Source organism: Bufo gargarizans, chromosome 5 (assembly GCF_014858855.1).
Source record: "Bufo gargarizans isolate SCDJY-AF-19 chromosome 5, ASM1485885v1, whole genome shotgun sequence".
In the NCBI taxonomy this organism is placed as follows: Eukaryota; Metazoa; Chordata; class Amphibia; order Anura; family Bufonidae; genus Bufo; species Bufo gargarizans.
This window is the reverse complement of record NC_058084.1, coordinates 447070538-447089074: the sequence shown is the minus strand read 5'-3', so window position 1 is coordinate 447089074 and position 18537 is coordinate 447070538. Positions and strand designations below refer to the sequence as shown.

General features: G+C 47.1%; 1 protein-coding gene across 1 annotated transcript in view; it reads right to left on the bottom strand.

Annotated features, from left to right (window-relative positions):
• The window catches only part of LOC122938097 (amyloid beta precursor protein binding family B member 1 interacting protein), a 151859-nt gene that overhangs the window by 79278 nt on the left and 54044 nt on the right, over positions 1-18537 (bottom strand). The window contains exon 3 of the mRNA XM_044293407.1: positions 931-1018. Coding sequence (XP_044149342.1) covers positions 931-1018 — 88 coding nt within the window. The remainder of the gene's footprint in view (positions 1-930; positions 1019-18537) is intronic.

Sequence of the window (18537 nt, the reverse complement as noted above, 5' to 3'; positions counted from 1 at the left end):
TATAGGGACGGCTGTCAATCACTGATAGGACCTCCTCCTCATATAGGGACGGCTGTCAATCACTGATAGGACTGTCTCCTCATAGAGGGGAGGCTGTCAGTCACTGATAGGACCTCCTCCTTATAGAGAAAAGGCTGACAGTCACTGATAGGACCGCCTCCTGGACTTCACAACCCAGAATGAGCAAGAATATAAACTGAGTAAGGGTACTTTCACACTAGTGTGATCCAGCAGGCAGTTTCGTCGTCGGAGCTGCCTGCCGGATCCGCCGATCAGTGTGATAACTGGCAGCATTTGTAAACGGATCCGGGTGCAGATCCGTCTACAAATGCATTGCAAGAACGGATCTGTCTCTCCGCTTGGCATGCGGATGGACAGGATCCGTCTTGCAGTTTTTTTTCACAGTTTTCCCGATCTGCGCATGCGCAGACTGGAAGGACGGATCCGTCCTTCAGTTGCTTTGCAATGCCGGATCTGGCACTAATGCAAGTCAATGGGAATTAATGCCGGCATTCTGGCGACTGATCAGGCATTTTGGCCGGACATAATACTGCAGCATGATGCAGTATTATGTCCGCCCAAAACGCCTGACAGTGACTGAACAGAAGGCATACTGATGCAAACTGAACGGATTTCTATCCATTCAGAATGCATTGGGATATGCGTTATCAGTTCTTTTCCGGCATAGAGCCCTTTTGACGGAACTCTATGTCGGAAAAGAATAACGCTAGTGTGAAAGTACCCTAAATGAAACGTTATACTGAATATTTCCCCATAAACTATATATCAATCTGCTCAGCTCATCCTGCTCTATAACAAGCTACCTGCAGCTCAGACCCCATGTTCATCGTGACAGGTTGGTAACTTGACAGCTGAGAAAAATACCTAGGAATACATTAAAGGTCTGTATGTGGATAAATGTGTACATACCATTTAAGTCTTTGAATCCAAACGAAAAGTTAATCTCTGTTTCTGTGCTGGTGGCTTGAAAAGATGGGTTATTATCTATGCCCAGGCTCTGTAAATACAGAAAATATGAATCAATGTCTAAATGAGCCTGGAATAGGAAGAATTGAAGGTTATGTTCACATAGGCATCATAGCTTCTGATGTACTGCACAATGGATTCATATGGCACCTGATGGACTACACTGTCTTGCAGTGAGATCTGTCCACGTTCCTCTATGGTTTATGCCATTTGGACATCAAGAACTGCTCTGCATGCTGTGCTATCCTTGCCATGAAAAAGTGTGAACAGAACTCAGAAAAGTAGTAATTAAACCATAGCAAAAACAAGTCAAAGGAACAGCAAATATCCTGAAAAAGAGGAATATGGTATTAATTGCTTGGGTTCAATTTCTTGGGTTCCATAAAGTATCAAGAAAATCCAGGTTGCTGGAAAATGTACTCATATTTGTGGTGGTTTATTCCACCCATGAGACAACCAGAGGAAATAATTCAAGTGAAATTGCAGAAGCTATTTGAAGAAGGTGAAGCATCGTCCTGTCAAAAATCTGCCCACTACGCTTGAATTAGATTCTGCATCATCTTCTATATACGGGTTGGACTAGAGATGGTAGAGTCAGGTCCATGGAAGCAACTGTGCCCAATTATTGAGCTTGATATCAATGGTGCTGCTCCATCCTTTTGCATTGCCCACCCGCAACACAAGAGAAACCATCTTTCTATGGCCCCACTACGTAAAAGAGTATTCAAATTTTAGCCAAAAAAAATACAGACTTCACTACATAGGAACATAGTTTGTAAGGCTGAAAAAGGACATCTGTTCCTCTAGTTCTTTTTATCCTGAAAGTTGATCCGGAGGAAGGCAAAAAAAACCTGTGAGGTAGAAGCCAATTTTCCTAATTTTAGGGGAAAGAAATTCTTTCCCGACTCCAATCAGGCAATAAGAATAACTCCTGGATCAACGACCCCTCTCTAGTAGCTGTAGCCTGTAATATTATTACTACTCCAGAAATACATCCAGGCCCTGTCTTGAACTCTTTTAGTGAACTCACCATCACCACCTCCTCAGGCAGAGAGTTCCATAGTCTCACTGCTCTTACCGTAAAGAATCCTCTTCTATGATTGTGTAGAAACCTTATTTCCTCCTATAGGCAGAGGATATAATGAGGGTATAATGAAAAGTAATATTTTTCTATAGACAATATTTTCTGTGTTCAATATATGTTCCTGTAGTCACTGCATGGGAGCTTTCATTGTTTACTCTTAGGAGCTAAAAATCTGCCCTGGTTATGTGATGGACATACATGAAATCTTGAGTAAGTGCCATTCGTTTTTGACCTATTTCATGTGCAGTACATCTGTGAGGCTGTACTTTCACATCAGAGATTGTACTATTCATACACCGGGCTGAAAACGATTGGTGTATATGCAAGATTTTAATGAAGACGGAGAGGACTTACAAATGAATCCCCCCAGGCCATCAAAATTAGCAAATTGGATAAAAGTTGATTTTCTCAAGAATAAAGATGCTGTGAACAGTGACAAAGGTATATGTGCATACATTGGTAATTGTCCTACCAAGAACTGGGAATTGTCTGGTAGGGCAACGTCACCTGACAGACTCACGTTAACCAAATGGATACGGCCACATGATCAGGTTTCCTGATACAGTTTTGAAGGCCAAATCAGGAGTGCATCATAAAAGGAGAGAAAGTATAAAGGACAGATATAATGTTTGGATTCACTCCTGGTTTTGGAGTAAAAAACTGCATTAGAAAAGCTGAGAATGTGTCTGTACCCTAAGGGTCCACTCATACACAGTATCCTGAAATCCACTACAAAGCACTGAAAGTATCAATGTCACTGTATTTCATGTATTGTATGTATACACTACTAATCCTACAAGGTTGCATAGGGAGTGGGAGGTCCCAAATAGTGTTGAGCGGGAGGTGCCATATTCGATTTCAACGAAATTCGAATATTTGTCATTATTCTAGTTATCGCGATTAATATGCGATTTAAATAATCGCGTATTGCGATTTTAACTTAATGCAACTGTCCTATTGGTTTGATATCTAGAATTAGCGAAGATGACGAATATGACGAATGTATTCGTCATATTCCTCAAAACGAACATAACAAAATATTCTCCATCTTCGTTTTAGCTCCATATTCGTCAACTTCGATAATTCTAGCAATCAAATAGGAAAGTTGACTTTAGAGACAGCTGTGTTTAAATTGCTATGTGATTATATTACTTAGCTTTTTTTTTTAATAGAATAATTATGATAATTATCAAGTATTATAATGATTCTATTTATTTAAAAAAAAGCTAAGTAATATAATCGCATAGCGAATTAAACTTAGCTGTCTCTATAGTCAACTTTCCTATTTGATTGCTAGAATTAGCGAAGATGACGAATATGGAGCTAAAACGAAGATGGAGAATATTTCGTTAACTTCGTTTTGAGGACTATGACGAATACATTTGTCATATTTGTCATCTTCGCTAATTCTGCCAAGCCAACCATTGTAAACCAGGTCTAAGTTTAAAATCGTAATGCGATCACTTCAAGTTATATTAATCGCATTGCGATTTCAACGTAATTCTCAAATCCGACAGTACATTCTAGTATGGAGGCGTTCCCATGGTGATGGGGACGCTTCATGAGCACGGACGTCGGCAGAAGCGGCAACGGGCATTGACTGGAGCAGCCAGGAATCCTAAGGACAGGTAAGAACTACTTTTGGGAAGTGGGAAAGAAAAAAATATAACAATAAAAAATAAAAATATGAATATTCGAAATAGCGAATTTATAGCACTATATTAAAAATATTCGCGAATTAGCGAAGTGCCGATATTCGCTAAAAAAATTCGCTATTCGAATATTCGCGCTCAACACTAGTCCCAAGTGGCTAGGAAGGACTGGCCCAGCATTCCCACCTTGGGCAGATCCTATAGGGAGATCCAACTTCCCTACCGACTATGTGCAGTTTATGTGCTAGCCATTAGAATGGGAAAAGATGTACAGAAGATTTAGTGGTCACAAAGGAATTGCGGACTACTTTGGCATAGAAGGTAACTGTAAGGCAATTCGTCTCTTCACTAGGCATCCCTGATACCTGACCTCGGTGATCAGCTTGGATTAAGCCTTTTCTGGTACCAGGAGGGTGAGTTAGTTACATATGTCCCTTCAGTAACCACTGCAAATCTGCCTATAGCCGAGGGACATTTAAGGAGCAAAAAGGGACAGAGGAACTTGGGTCAAAAGAATACTTGGGAGGTCTGCAAAGGGTAGCAGGAGTCTTCATGGGGTATGGAGTTTCCCACAAATGGCTTAATATAAGTGTGATCACTTTAAGTGTAACAACTTTATTCCCCTGGACACTTTAACTCTGTGATTCATTACAGACATTTTCTGTCACTGTCTCCATAAACGATTGTCATCAATTATTTTTACTAATCAAACCAGTATGACAAACCAGGGCAAACTGGGCACCTGCATAGAGCGGCACTGTTCAGAGGCAGCAGTGAAACACGTTGAAGGGATGTATTTTTCCTGGCTTTATGGTTATTTGATTCTCCATAGGAGCTTATTCACTTACACCTGTTCACACACCCACTTTTTTGGCCAATATTTTTTGCTGGGAAAGGTGACAACCTTAGGGTGACAAGATGCTTTTCGGTAGTGCCCACTCTTAAAGGGGCCATACATAGTGATACATGGTTATTTGGCCTGACTATAAATATGTACACTTGCATTTTTATTTCAGTTAAAGAATGAGCAGCACAAGTCTCCTCTATCTCCTCTGATCAATCATACGTCTTTGGTAGGTCATTGTATAGATGTACTAACCTAAAGGCAACCATGAGAGGTGATAAAATGTATTTAAATCAGGGCAGCCCAACCTGCGGCTCTCCAGCGGTTGCAAAACTACAACTCCCAGCATTCCCTAATAGCTGTAGGTTGTTAGGGCATGCTGGTAGTTGTAGTTTTGCAACAGCTGGAGAGCCACAGGTTGGGCACCCCTGATTTAAATGAACATGTGTCCCCTACTTAATCTCCATTGAATTCCTCTTCTCCTTACTATTTTTATTAGGCACCCTATGGTACCCTGGGGTAGTTTATTAACCACTTCAACCCCGCTAGCTGAAACCCCCTTAATGACCAGGCCACTTTTTACACTTCTGCACTACACTACTTTCAACGTTTATTGCTCGGTCATGCAACTTACCACCCAAATGAATTTTACCTCCTTTTCTTCTCACTAATAGAGCTTTCATTTGGTGGTATTTCATTGCTGCTGACATTTTTACTTTTTTTGTTATTAATCGAAATTTAACGATGTTTTCAGTTGTAAAATTTTGCCCAAAAAATGACATCCATATATAAATTTTTCGCTAAATTTATTGTTCTACATGTCTTTGATAAAAAAAATGTTTGGGTCAAAAAAAAATGGTTTGGGTAAAAGTTATAGCGTTTACAAACTATGGTACAAAAATTTGAATTTCCGCTTTTGGAAGCAGCTCTGACTTTCTGAGCACCTGTCATGTTTCCTGAGGTTCTACAATGCCCAGACAGTACAAACACCCCACAAATGACCCAATTTCGGAAAGTAGACACCCTAAGGTATTCACTGATGGGCATAGTGAGTTCATAGAACTTTTTATTTTTTGTCACAAGTTAGCGGAAAATTATGATTTTTTTTTTTTTTTACAAAGTCTCATATTCCACTAACTTGTGACAAAAAATAAAAACTTCCATGAACTCACTATGCCCATCACAAAATACCTTGGGGTGTCTTCTTTCCAAAATGGGGTCACTTGTGGGGTAGTTATACTGCCCTGGCATTCTAGGGGCCCAAATGCGTGAGAAGAAGTTTGCAATCAAAATCTGTAAAAAATGACCGGTGAAATCCGAAAGGTGCACTTTGGAATGTGTGCCCCTTTGCCCACCTAGGCTGCAAAAAAGTGTCACACATCTGGTATCGCCGTACTCAGGAGAAGTTGGGGAATGTGTTTTGGGGTGTCATTTTACATATACCCATGCTGGGTGAGAGAAATATCTTGGCAAAAGACAACTTTTCCCATTTTTTTATACAAAGTTGGCATTTGACCAAGATATTTATCTCACCCAGCATGGGTATATGTAAAATGACACCCAAAAACACATTGCCCAACTTCTCCTGAGTACGGCAATACCAGATGTGTGACACTTTTCTGCAGCCTAGGTGGGCAAAGGGGCACACATTCCAAAGAGCACCTTTAGGATTTCACCGGCCATTTTTTACAGATTTTGATTTCAAACTACTTCGCACACATTAGGGCCCCTAAATTGCCAGGGCAGTATAACTACCCCACAAGTGACCCCATTTTGGAAAGAAGACACCCCAAGGTATTCCGTGAGGGGCATGGCGAGTTCCTAGAATCTTAATTTTTTTGTCACAAGTTAGTGGAATATGAGACTTTGTTAGAAAAAAAATAAATATATATCATCATTTTCCGCTAACTTGTGACAAAAAAAATAAAATTCTAGGAACTCGCCATGCCCCTCACAGAATACCTTGGGGTGTCTTCTTTCCAAAATGGGGTCACTTGTGGGGTAGTTATACTGCCCTGGCAATTTAGGGGCCCTAATGTGTGCGAAGTAGTTTGAAATCAAAATCTGTAAAAAATGGCCGGTGAAATCCTAAAGGTGCTCTTTGGAATGTGTGCCCCTTTGCCCACCTAGGCTGCAGAAAAGTGTCACACATCTGGTATTGCCGTACTCAGGAGAAGTTGGGCAATGTGTTTTTGGGTGTCATTTTACATATACCCATGCTGGGTGAGATAAATATCTTGGTCAAATGCCAACTTTGTATAAAAAAATGGGAAAAGTTGTCTTTTGCCAAGATATTTCTCTCACCCAGCATGGGTATATGTAAAATGACACCCCAAAACACATTCCCCAACTTCTCCTGAGTACGGCGATACCACATGTGTGACACTTTTTTGCAGCCTAGATGCGCAAAGGGGCCCAAATTCCTTTTAGGAGGGCATTTTTAGACATTTGGATCCCAGACTTCTTCTCACGCTTTAGGGCCCCTAAAAAGCCAGGGCAGTATAAATACCCCACATGTGACCCCATTTTGGAAAGAAGACACCCCAAGGTATTCAATGAGGGGCATGGCGAGTTCGTAGAATTTTTTTTTTTGGGCACAAGTTAGCTGCCCCTCACGGAATACCTTGGGGTGTCTTCTTTCCGAAATGGGGTCACATGTGGGGTATTTATACTGCCCTGGCATTTTAGGGGCCCTAAAGCGTGAGAAGAAGTCTGGAATATAAATGTCTAAAAAATGTTACGCATTTGGATTCCGTGAGGGGTATGGTGAGTTCATGTGAGATTTTATTTTTTGACACAAGTTAGTGGAATATGAGACTTTGTAAGAAAAAAAAAACAAAAAACAATTTCCGCTAACTTGGGCCAAAAAAAATGTCTGAATGGAGCCTTACAGGGGGGGGGGGGGGGGGGGTGATCAATGACGGGGGGGTGATCAATGACAGGGGGTGATCACCCATATAGACTCCCTAATCACCCCCCTGTCATTGATCACCCCCCTGTCATTGATCCCCCCCTGTAAGGCTCCATTCAGAAGTCCGTATGATTTTTACGGATCCATGGATACATGGATCGGATCCGCAAAACGCATACGGATGTCTGAATGGAGCCTTACAGGGGGGTGATCAATGACAGAGGGGTGATCACCCATATAGACTCCCTGATCACCCCCGTCATTGATCACCCCCCTGTAAGGCTCCATTCAGACGTCCGTATGCGTTTTGCGGATCTGATCCATGTATCCGTGGATCCGCAAAACACATACGGACGTCTGAATGGAGCCTTACAGGGGGGTGATCAATGACAGAGGGGTGATCACCCATATAGACTCCCTGATCACCCCCGTCATTGATCACCCCCCTGTAAGGCTCCATTCAGACGTCCGTATGACTTTTACGGATCCACGGATACATGGATCGGATCCGCAAAACGCATACGGATGTCTGAATGGAGCCTTACAGGGGGGTGATCAATGACAGAGGGGTGATCACCCATATAGACTCCCTGATCACCCCCGTCATTGATCACCCCCCTGTAAGGCTCCATTCAGACGTCCGTATGCGTTTTGCGGATCTGATCCATGTATCCGTGGATCCGTAAAAATCATACGGACGTCTGAATGGAGCCTTACAGGGGGGTGATCAATGACAGGGGAGTGATCAATGACAGCGAAGTGATCAGGAAGTCTATATGCGTGATCACCCCCTTGTCATTGATCACCCCCCTGTAAGGCTCCATTCAGACGTCCGTATGTGTTTTGCGGATCCGATCCATGTATCAGTGGATCCATAAAAATCATACGGATGTCTGAATGGAGCCTTACAGGGGGGTGATCAATGAAAGGGGGGTGATCAATGACAGGGGGGTGATCAATGACAGGGAAGTGATCAGGAAGTCTATATGCGTGATCACCCCCTTGTCATTGATCACCCCCCTGTAAGGCTCCATTCAGACGTCCGGGTGATCAGGGAGTCTATATGGGGTGATCAGGGGTGATCAGTGGTTCATAAAGGGTTAATAAGTGACAGGGGGGGGTGTAGTGTAGTGGTGCTTGGTGCTACTTTACTGAGCTGCCTGTGTCCTCTGGTGGTCGATCCAAACATAAGGGACCACCAGAGGACCAGGTAGCAGGTATATTAGACGCTGTTATCAAAACAGCATCTAATATACCTGCTAGGGGTTAAAAAAAATCACATCTCCAGCCTGCCAGCGAGCGATCGCCGCTGGCAGGCTGGAGATCCACTCGCTTACCTTCCGTTCCTGTGAGCGCGCGCGCCTGTGTGCGCGCGTTCACAGGAAATCTCGGCTATCGCGAGATGATGCACGGATGCGTCCAGGAGGAATGAATCAACCACCTTCCGGACGCATCCGTGCGTTAGGCGGTCGGGAGGTGGTTAAAGGGAAGGTATTTTCCCCCAGTAAGTAGATGGTTTTGGAAGCGTCCAATTCAGAGAGCCCAGGAAACTGAATATGTAGGCACTGTCTCTGCCCACTTGCATCATGGCTCCAGAGGCTGAAAACAATGATTGTTCAGTCATACAAGCTGCTTGACGATCTCTCGAGGTACAGTCAGGTCCATAAATATTGGGACATCGATAAAATTCTAACATTTTTGGCTCTATACACCACCACAATGGGGTAGTATTTACAACCAAATCAGGTGAACGGTGTAGGAATTACAACAGTTTGCATATGTGCCTCCCACTTGTTAAGGGACCAAAAGTAATTGGACAATTGGCTTCTCAACTGTTCCATGGCCAGGTGTGTGTTATTCCCTCATTATCCCAATTACAGTGAGCATTTGCATTTGGAATCTGTTGCTGTCAACTCTCAAGATGAGATCCAAAGAGCTGTCACTATCAGTGAAGCAAGCCATCATTAGGCTGAAAAGACTAAACAAACCCATCAGAGAGATAGCAAAAACATTAGGCATGGCCCAAAAAACTGTTTGGAACATTCTTAAAAAGAAGGGACGCACCGGTGAGCTCAGCAACACCAAAAGACCCGGAAGACCACAAAAAACAACTGTGGTGGATGGCCGAATTCTTTCCCTGGTGAAGAAAACACCCTTCACAACTGTTGGCCAGATCAAGAACCCTCTCCAGGAGGTAGGTGTATGTGTGTCAAAGTCAACAATCAAGAGAAGACTTCACCAGAGTGAATACAGAGGGTTCACCACAAGATGTAAACCATTGGGGAGCCTCAAAAACAGGAAGGCCAGATTAGAGGTTGCCAAATGACATCTAAAAAGGCCTTCACAGTTATGGAACAACGTCTTATGGATAGATGAGACCAAGATCAACTTGTACCAGAGTTATGGGAAGAGAAGAGTATGGAGAAGGAAAGGAACTGCTCATGATCCTAAGCATACCACCTCATCAGTGAAGCATGGTGGTGGTAGTGTCATGGCGTGGGCATGTATGTGTCATGGTCTTACCTTCTCACTGTTCTCCTTCGTTTGACATGTGCTGGCGGCCATCTTGGTTTCTGGGTTTCTTGTAGCCTCCCACCCTGCGGCTTCTCCTTCCCACTGGGAGGAGCTGGATGCCTAGCTCATATATATAGGAGGTCTGTGGCTTCAGTTCCTTGCTTGGTCCTCCTGTGTTCACATGCTTCTAAGACTGCTGCTGCTTCTGGTTCCTGATCCTGGCCTCGTCTGACTACCCCGTTGGTTCCTGATCCTGGCTTCGTCTGACTACCCCGTTGGTTCCTGATCCTGGCTTCGTCTGACTACCCTGCTGGTTCCTGATCCAGGCTTCGTCTGACTACCCTTCTAGTTCCTGACCCCTGTCTACGCAAGACCCTGCTTCGGTTTAGCCATCCGCTTGGACTTTTGCTTACAGCTTGATTTGCAATAAAGCCTTCTTATTTCCACTTATCTCTTGTTGTACGTCTGGTTCATGGTTCCATGACATTAGGACCAAGCCATGAATTTTGACGGTACAGGGCCATCCTCGCTACCTACGCTGGTTGCCAGACTTGATCAGCAGGATCACCTGTTGGGTCGGTTCGCTGTGGCGTTGCAAACCCTGCTTGAACGCACGGCTCATTTCGCTTCCGTTGCCGATGGGTCGGTTGTCGCTCCTGGGCCCGCTCCTACTGCCGCTCCGGTTGTTGCGCAAGAGTCTACCCCGACACCTGTTGCTGCGCCTGCGGTGTCTCGGGGTATGACCGGTTCTGCCCCCCTTCCACAGCGCTTTGGGGGAGAGCCAACTCAGTGCCGAGGTTTCCTTAACCAGGTGGGCATTTATTTCGAGTTGCTGCCACATGCCTTTCCTACTGAGAGATCAAAGGTGGGCTTCTTGATCTCGCTGCTCTCGGACAAGGCCTTGGCCTGGGCCAGCCCTTTATGGGAGAACAACAATCCGGTGGTTGCCGAGTTTTCCGGTTTTGTTGCTTCTCTTCGGAAGGTATTCGATGTGCCGGCTCGTGCTGCCTCTGCTGCGAAGCTCCTTATGTCCATCAGACAGGGTTCACGATCCGTAGCTGAATACGCCATTGAGTTTCGTACCCTGGCAGCAGAGGTGGGCTGGAATAATGAGGCTCTGGTCGCTGCTTTCTCTCATGGTCTCTCGGATGCCTTGAAGGATGAGGTTGCACAGCTAAGGACCTACCAGTGGAGCTCGAGTCTCTTATTTCTTTCCTGATTTTGATTGACACCAGACTCAGGGAGAGGCCTTCCTTTAAGGAGAGCCTGCGGAGGTCTTCTAACAGATTGGCGCCTACGTTTGCTGTCCCACCCGTGCCTCCCTCTCCTCCCACGCCTCCTGGGGATGACTTGTCTGGGGGTGAACCCATGCAGCTGGGGTTTGCTCGCCTGTCCGAGGGGGAGAGGGTACTCCGGAGACGCGAGGGCCGATGCATGTACTGTGGTCTCGGTGGGCATTTTCGGTTGGCATGTCCGAACCGTCCGGGAAACGCTCGCACCTGAGATCCTGTCGGGGGCAGATCTTGGGTGGAGTCTCCTCGTCCCCGGTTTCCCGTGTTGACAAACCACTGATCACTGTTGTCCTCTCCTGGGTCGGGGGCTCGGTGACGACCCAGGCGTTGGTGGACTCTGGTGCTGGTGGTTTGTTCATTGATAGTGTGTTCGCTGCCGCCAATTCCATTCCTCTGCAGCCTCGAGGTTCCCCACTGGCTCTTGAGGCGATAGACGGCAGACCCCTTCTGCCGCCACACGTGACTCATGAGACCCTTCCAGTGGGGATAGCCATTGGTGCCGTTCACAGAGAGTCGGTCTGTCTCCAGGTGATTTCGTCTCCACACTACCCGGTGGTCTTGGGGTACCCCTGGCTCCAGAAGCATAATCCGACTTTCGATTGGAGATCGGCCGAGATCCTCTCGTGGTCACCGCAGTGTGGGGCTAGTTGCATCCATGGGCCTGTCAAGTTGCTGTGTACTCCCTCGGACTCTCTGTTGCCTCCTGAATACGAAGAGTACCGGGATGTATTCGATAAGGTGCGCGCGGTTGCCCTACCTCCGCACCGCCCATACGATTGTGCCATAGAGTTACAATCTGGTGCCGTTCCTCCTCGTGGCAAAGTCTATCCACTGTCGGTAGCGGAGAATGAGGCCATGGAGGAGTACGTGAGGGAGGCGCTTTCACGCGGACACATTCGCAAATCCTCGTCCCCGGCAGGGGCTGGATTTTTCTTTGTGAAAAAGAAGGGCGGTGAGTTGAGGCCTTGCATCGATTACAGGGGTCTCAATCGCATCACGATCAAGAACGCTTACCCGATACCCTTGATTTCCGAGCTGTTCGATCGCCTCAAAGGGGCCACGGTCTTTACCAAACTCGACCTGAGGGCGGCATATAACCTGGTAAGGATCAAGGCGGGCGATGAGTGGAAGACCGCGTTTAACACCAGGACCGGTCATTATGAATCCTTGGTTATGCCCTTTGGGTTGTGCAATGCGCCCGCAGTCTTCCAGGAATTCATCAACGATGTTTTCCGTGACCTGTTGCAGCAGTGTGTGGTGGTCTATTTGGATGACATCTTGGTATATTCTGAATCCATGGAGGCCCACATTATGGATGTCAGACGAGTGTTGCAACGGTTACGAGAGAACAGGCTGTTCGGTAAGCTTGAGAAATGCGAATTTCACCGATCCCAGGTAACCTTCTTAGGTTACATCATTTCCGCTGAGGGGTTCTCCATGGATCCTGAGAAGGTTTCGGCTGTCTTACAGTGGCCCCAGCCCAGTGGTCTCCGTGCCCTGCAGCGCTTTTTGGGCTTCGCCAATTATTATCGGAAGTTCATCAGGGACTTTTCTATGCTAGCCAAGCCTCTCACGGATCTGACCAGGAAGGGCAGTAATTTCCAGGTCTGGCCGCTCGAGGCCATCCGAGCTTTTGAGGCTCTAAAGTCCGCCTTTGTGTCGGCTCCGATTCTGTCGCATCCCAACCCTGGGTTGCCCTTTGTCCTCGAGGTGGACGCGTCTGAGACGGGAGTAGGCGCCCTTCTGTCTCAGCGTAGAACACCAGAGGGTCCTCTGCTTCCCTGTGGGTTTTACTCCCGGAAACTGTCTTCCGCGGAGTGCAACTATCAGATTGGTGACAGGGAGTTATTGGCCATCGTGCAGGCCCTTAAAGAATGGAGGCACTTGCTCGAGGGTTCGGTGGTTCCGGTTCTCATCCTGACGGACCACAAGAATCTGACCTACCTTTCTGAGGCCAAGAGATTGACACCACGTCAGGCCAGATGGGCTCTGTTCTTGTCACGTTTTAATTACGTGGTCTCCTACCTACCCGGTTCCAAGAACATCAGAGCGGATGCCTTATCACGGCAGTACTCCGAGCTGTCCGGGGAGGAGTCGATTCCGACTTCGGTCATACCTCCGAATCAGATCCTGGCCGCCATTCGCACCAGCCTGACCTCTCCGCTGGGTGAGCAGATTTTGGCGGCTCAATCTGGTGCTCCCTCTGGGAGACCCAACGGCAGGTGTTTTGTGCCTGAGGAGTTGCGCACTCGGTTGTTGCGAACCTACCATAACTCCAAGGCCGCGGGGCATCCTGGTAAGAATCAGCTGTCCTGGGCTGTTTCACGTCTGTTCTGGTGGCCTTCTCTACGTTCCGACATCGCCGCATATGTAGCGGCATGCTTCGTTTGTGCCCAGAGTAAGTCCCCTCGGCACCTTCCGTTGGGCCTTTTGCAACCCATAGCCACCGGGGAGCGCCCATGGTCACACCTGGGGATGGATTTCATTGTGGACCTCCCTGCATCCCGAGGCCATACGGTCATTCTCATGATTGTGGATCGGTTTTCCAAAATGTGCCACTGTGTTCCTCTCAAGAAGTTACCCTCTGCACAAGAGTTGGCCACGATTTTCGCCAGGGAGGTCTTCCGGTTGCACGGTTTGCCCAAGGAGATTGTGTCGGATCGGGGGAGTCAGTTTGTGTCCAGGTTCTGGCGCGCCTTTTGCTCCCAGTTGGGGATTCATCTCTCTTTCTCCTCGGCCTACCACCCTCAGTCCAATGGGGCCGCAGAACGATCCAATCAGGCCTTGGAGCAATTCCTTCGTTGCTATGTCTCCGATCACCAAGACAATTGGGTTGACCTCCTGCCTTGGGCTGAGTTTGCCAGGAACACGGCGGTGAACTCTTCCTCTGGGACGTCTCCCTTCATGGCCAATTATGGGTTCCAACCTGCCGTGTTACCGGAGGTATTCTCTCCCCAGGATATTCCGGCTGTGGAGGATCACCTTTCCGTCCTACGTGCTTCTTGGGTACAGATCCAGAGGTCCCTTGAGGTCTCTGCGCAGAGACTCCAGGCTGATCGCAGACGAGCGCCCGCTCCTTCCTACCAGGTCGGAGACCGTGTATGGTTGTCCACCCGCAACCTCAACCTTCGAGTGCCCACTCCCAAGCTGGCGCCTCGCTTTGTTGGTCCCTTCCGAGTGCTTCGCAGGGTAAACCCGGTAGCCTATGTCCTTGCGCTTCCTCCTGGCATGCGGATCTCCAACGTGTTTCATGTCTCCCTGTTGAAGCCATTGGTGTGTAATCGTTTCACTTCCTCGGTTCCTCGGCCCCGTCCGGTCCAAGTGGGCAATCGTGAGGAATATGAGGTGAGCAATATCCTGGACTCACGCCTGGTCCGCGGTCGGTTGCAGTTTTTGGTCCATTGGCGTGGTTATGGTCCAGGGGAGCGTTCCTGGGTTCCCTCCGCAGATGTCCATGCTCCTGCTTTGCTCCGAGCCTTCCACGCACGCTTCCCTCAGAAACCGTTCCTTACTCCGCGGAGGAGGGGCCCTTGAGGGGGAGGTACTGTCATGGTCTTACCTTCTCACTGTTCTCCTTCGTTTGACATGTGCTGGCGGCCATCTTGGTTTTTGGGTTTCTTGTAGCCTCCCACCCTGCGGCTTCTCCTTCCCACTGGGAGGAGCTGGATGCCTAGCTCATATATAGGAGGTCTGTGGCTTCAGTTCCTTGCTTGGTCCTCCTGTGTTCACATGCTTCTAAGACTGCTGCTGCTTCTGGTTCCTGATCCTGGCCTCGTCTGACTACCCCGTTGGTTCCTGATCCTGGCTTCGTCTGACTACCCCGTTGGTTCCTGATCCTGGCTTCGTCTGACTACCCTGCTGGTTCCTGATCCAGGCTTCGTCTGACTACCCTTCTAGTTCCTGACCCCTGTCTACGCAAGACCCTGCTTCGGTTTAGCCATCCGCTTGGACTTTTGCTTACAGCTTGATTTGCAATAAAGCCTTCTTATTTCCACTTATCTCTTGTTGTACGTCTGGTTCATGGTTCCATGACAGTATGGCTGCCAATGGAACTGGTTCTCTTGTATTTATTGATGATGTGACTGCTGACAAAAGCAGCAGGATGAATTCTGAAGTGTTTTGGGCAATATTATCTGCTCATATTCAGCCAAATGCTTCAGAACTCATTGGACGGCACTTCACAGTGCAGATGGACAATGACCCAAAGCATACTGCAAAAGCAACCAAAGAGTTTTTTAAGGAAAGAAGTGGAATGTTATGCAATGGCCAAGTCAATCACCTGACCTGATTCTGATTGAGCATGCATTTCACTTGCTGAAGACAAAACTGAAGGGAAAATGCCCCAAGAACAAGCAGGAACTGAAGACAGTTGCAGTAGAGGCCTGGCAGAGCATCACCAGGGATGAAACCCAGTGTCTGGTGATGTCTATGCGTTCCAGACTTCAGGCTGTAATTGACTGAAAAGTATTAAAAAGTGAAAGTTTGGTTTATGATTATTATTCTGTCCCATTACTTTTGGTCCCGTAACAAGTGGGAGGCACATATGCAAACTGTTGTAATTCCTACACCGTTCACCTGATTTGGATGTAAATACCCTCAAATTAAAGCTGACAGTCTGCAGGTAAAGCACATCATATTCGTTTCATTTCAAATGCATTGTGGTGGTGTATAGAGCCAAAAATCTTAGAATTGTGTCGATGTCTCAATATTTATGGACCTGACTGTATGTCTTGGCTGCTCTTCCTGTCACCTATAGAGTGCTGTCAGCAGTTTTTTCGGTTGAAAACTGCTGACAGATACCCTTTACCATGTTTCCTGCTAAGCAGGATCATCTCATACCGGCCCAGAATTTTGTATTGACATATAGTAAGCGTGACATTTTCAGCATTCTTTTGATATTATCTTACATCTGGTTCACAATACCAGCATATTTGGGGATTTTGTTTAGCCATGTCCTTATTGTGTCATAGTGAATCAATGTTGAGTCTACAGATGTGTTCATAGGTAGAAATGTCAGTGCTTTGTGATTCTTGGTAGCTAGTGCTCCATTTGCTGCCATGTGGAACGCCATCCTGTGGGTGGCATGTTGCTAAGTGGAAAGGGGCAAATCTGTGAGGGGGAGTGTTTAACATGGAGCCCATTTTTAAAACTCCTATTTTGGAACCGAGTCGATATTTTCAAATGGGAACGGGTCATGTGATATGAGAAATCTAAATCTGTGCTTAAAGGGCATCTGTCAGCAGATCTGTACCTATGACACTGTCTGACCTGTTACATGTGCACTTGGCAGCTGAAGGCATCCGTGTTGGTCCCATGTTCATATGTGCCCGCATTGCTGAGAAAAATGATGTTTTATTATATGCAAATGAGCCTCTAGGAGCAACGGGGGCGTTGCTGTTACACCTAGAGGTTCTGCTTCCGCAACTGCCGCGCCCTCTGCACTTTCATTGACAGGACCAGGTGATGTTTTCACTGTCTGGACCTGTCAATCAACATGGAGAGGGCGCAGCAGTGGCAGAGAGAGAAGAGCTTCTAGGTGTAACGGCAACGCCCCCGTTGCTCTTAGAGGCTCACTTGCATATAATAAAACATATTTTTTCTCAGCGATGCGGGCACATATAAACATGGGACCAACACAGATGTCTTCAGCTGCCAATTGCACGGGAGACAACGATGGGAGACAACATCCAGATTGGTGGAGGTCCTACTGCTGGGACCCCCACCAATCACAAGAACGGGGCGGGGCCCCATACCCTGTGGAGTATTTATAGTTTTCCCTTATCCCCTAGATTGTGCTGATCTCTGGGAGTGCAGTCCTCGAGTCACTGCAGCAGATTTCAATGCTCAGCACTCCCTGGAGATCAGCACAATCTCTGTCCTGCCCTTGTGTGTTAACCTCTCAGCCATATCTGTGTCTGTAACAAAGAGAAAATTATTAATAAATTTGGCCGAATAAAGGCACATCCCATCCAGATTTGGATTCGTCGTGAGATTCTCTATCAGATACATATATCACAGGCACCTCTTCTCTTTTGAAAATATCAACTTGGTTCCAAGATGGTGGCTTTCAAAATAGTTGCTGGGTTGGACACCACCCCTCACAGATTTGCCCCCTTTCCCTTAGCAGCATGCCACACATAGGATGGTGCTCCTAACCATTGTTTTCCATTTATTCAGGGGTCTCCGTACTTTTGGACCACCCTGTAGATATTTATGTGTTATGACTGGATCTGTTAAAGAGTTAACCTCTGGCAGGAACATGTACGTTCTTGGGAAATTAATTGGTTCTTAAGCATTTTGCTTGTTCACAATGGTAACAATACGTGCTGACATATTCTGAAGGAGACTTTTAGATAATTTGGCCTGAGTTTAGAGTAGATCTGTGTTTGTGGGGCTGAGATACAGCTGCTCCTTACAGTTTGCTCCTATGATGTCACACGGACTGTTCCTCGCACAATGGGAGAGGATGCCAAATAGACTGTAGCGGTCTATTCCCTTTGAAATCCCCTTTGTCAATATTTGTCCAGTCTGGAAAGTCTCTGCATGTAAGTGGAACGCTCAGTGCGGTATAGGAACAAATGTGGGATCGTTCGGTCATACCTCCGAATCAGATCCTGGCCGCCATTCGCACCAGCCTGACCTCTCCGCTGGGTGAGCAGATTTTGGCGGCTCAATCTGGTGCTCCCTCTGGGAGACCCAACGGCAGGTGTTTTGTGCCTGAGGAGTTGCGCACTCGGTTGTTGCGAACCTACCATAACTCCAAGGCCGCGGGGCATCCTGGTAAGAATCAGCTGTCCTGGGCTGTTTCACGTCTGTTCTGGTGGCCTTCTCTACGTTCCGACATCGCCGCATATGTAGCGGCATGCTCCGTTTGTGCCCAGAGTAAGTCCCCTCGGCACCTTCCGTTGGGCCTTTTGCAACCCATAGCCACCGGGGAGCGCCCATGGTCACACCTGGGGATGGATTTCATTGTGGACCTCCCTGCATCCCGAGGCCATACGGTCATTCTCATGATTGTGGATCGGTTTTCCAAAATGTGCCACTGTGTTCCTCTCAAGAAGTTACCCTCTGCACAAGAGTTGGCCACGATTTTCGCCAGGGAGGTCTTCCGGTTGCACGGTTTGCCCAAGGAGATTGTGTCGGATCGGGGGAGTCAGTTTGTGTCCAGGTTCTGGCGCGCCTTTTGCTCCCAGTTGGGGATTCATCTCTCTTTCTCCTCGGCCTACCACCCTCAGTCCAATGGGGCCGCAGAA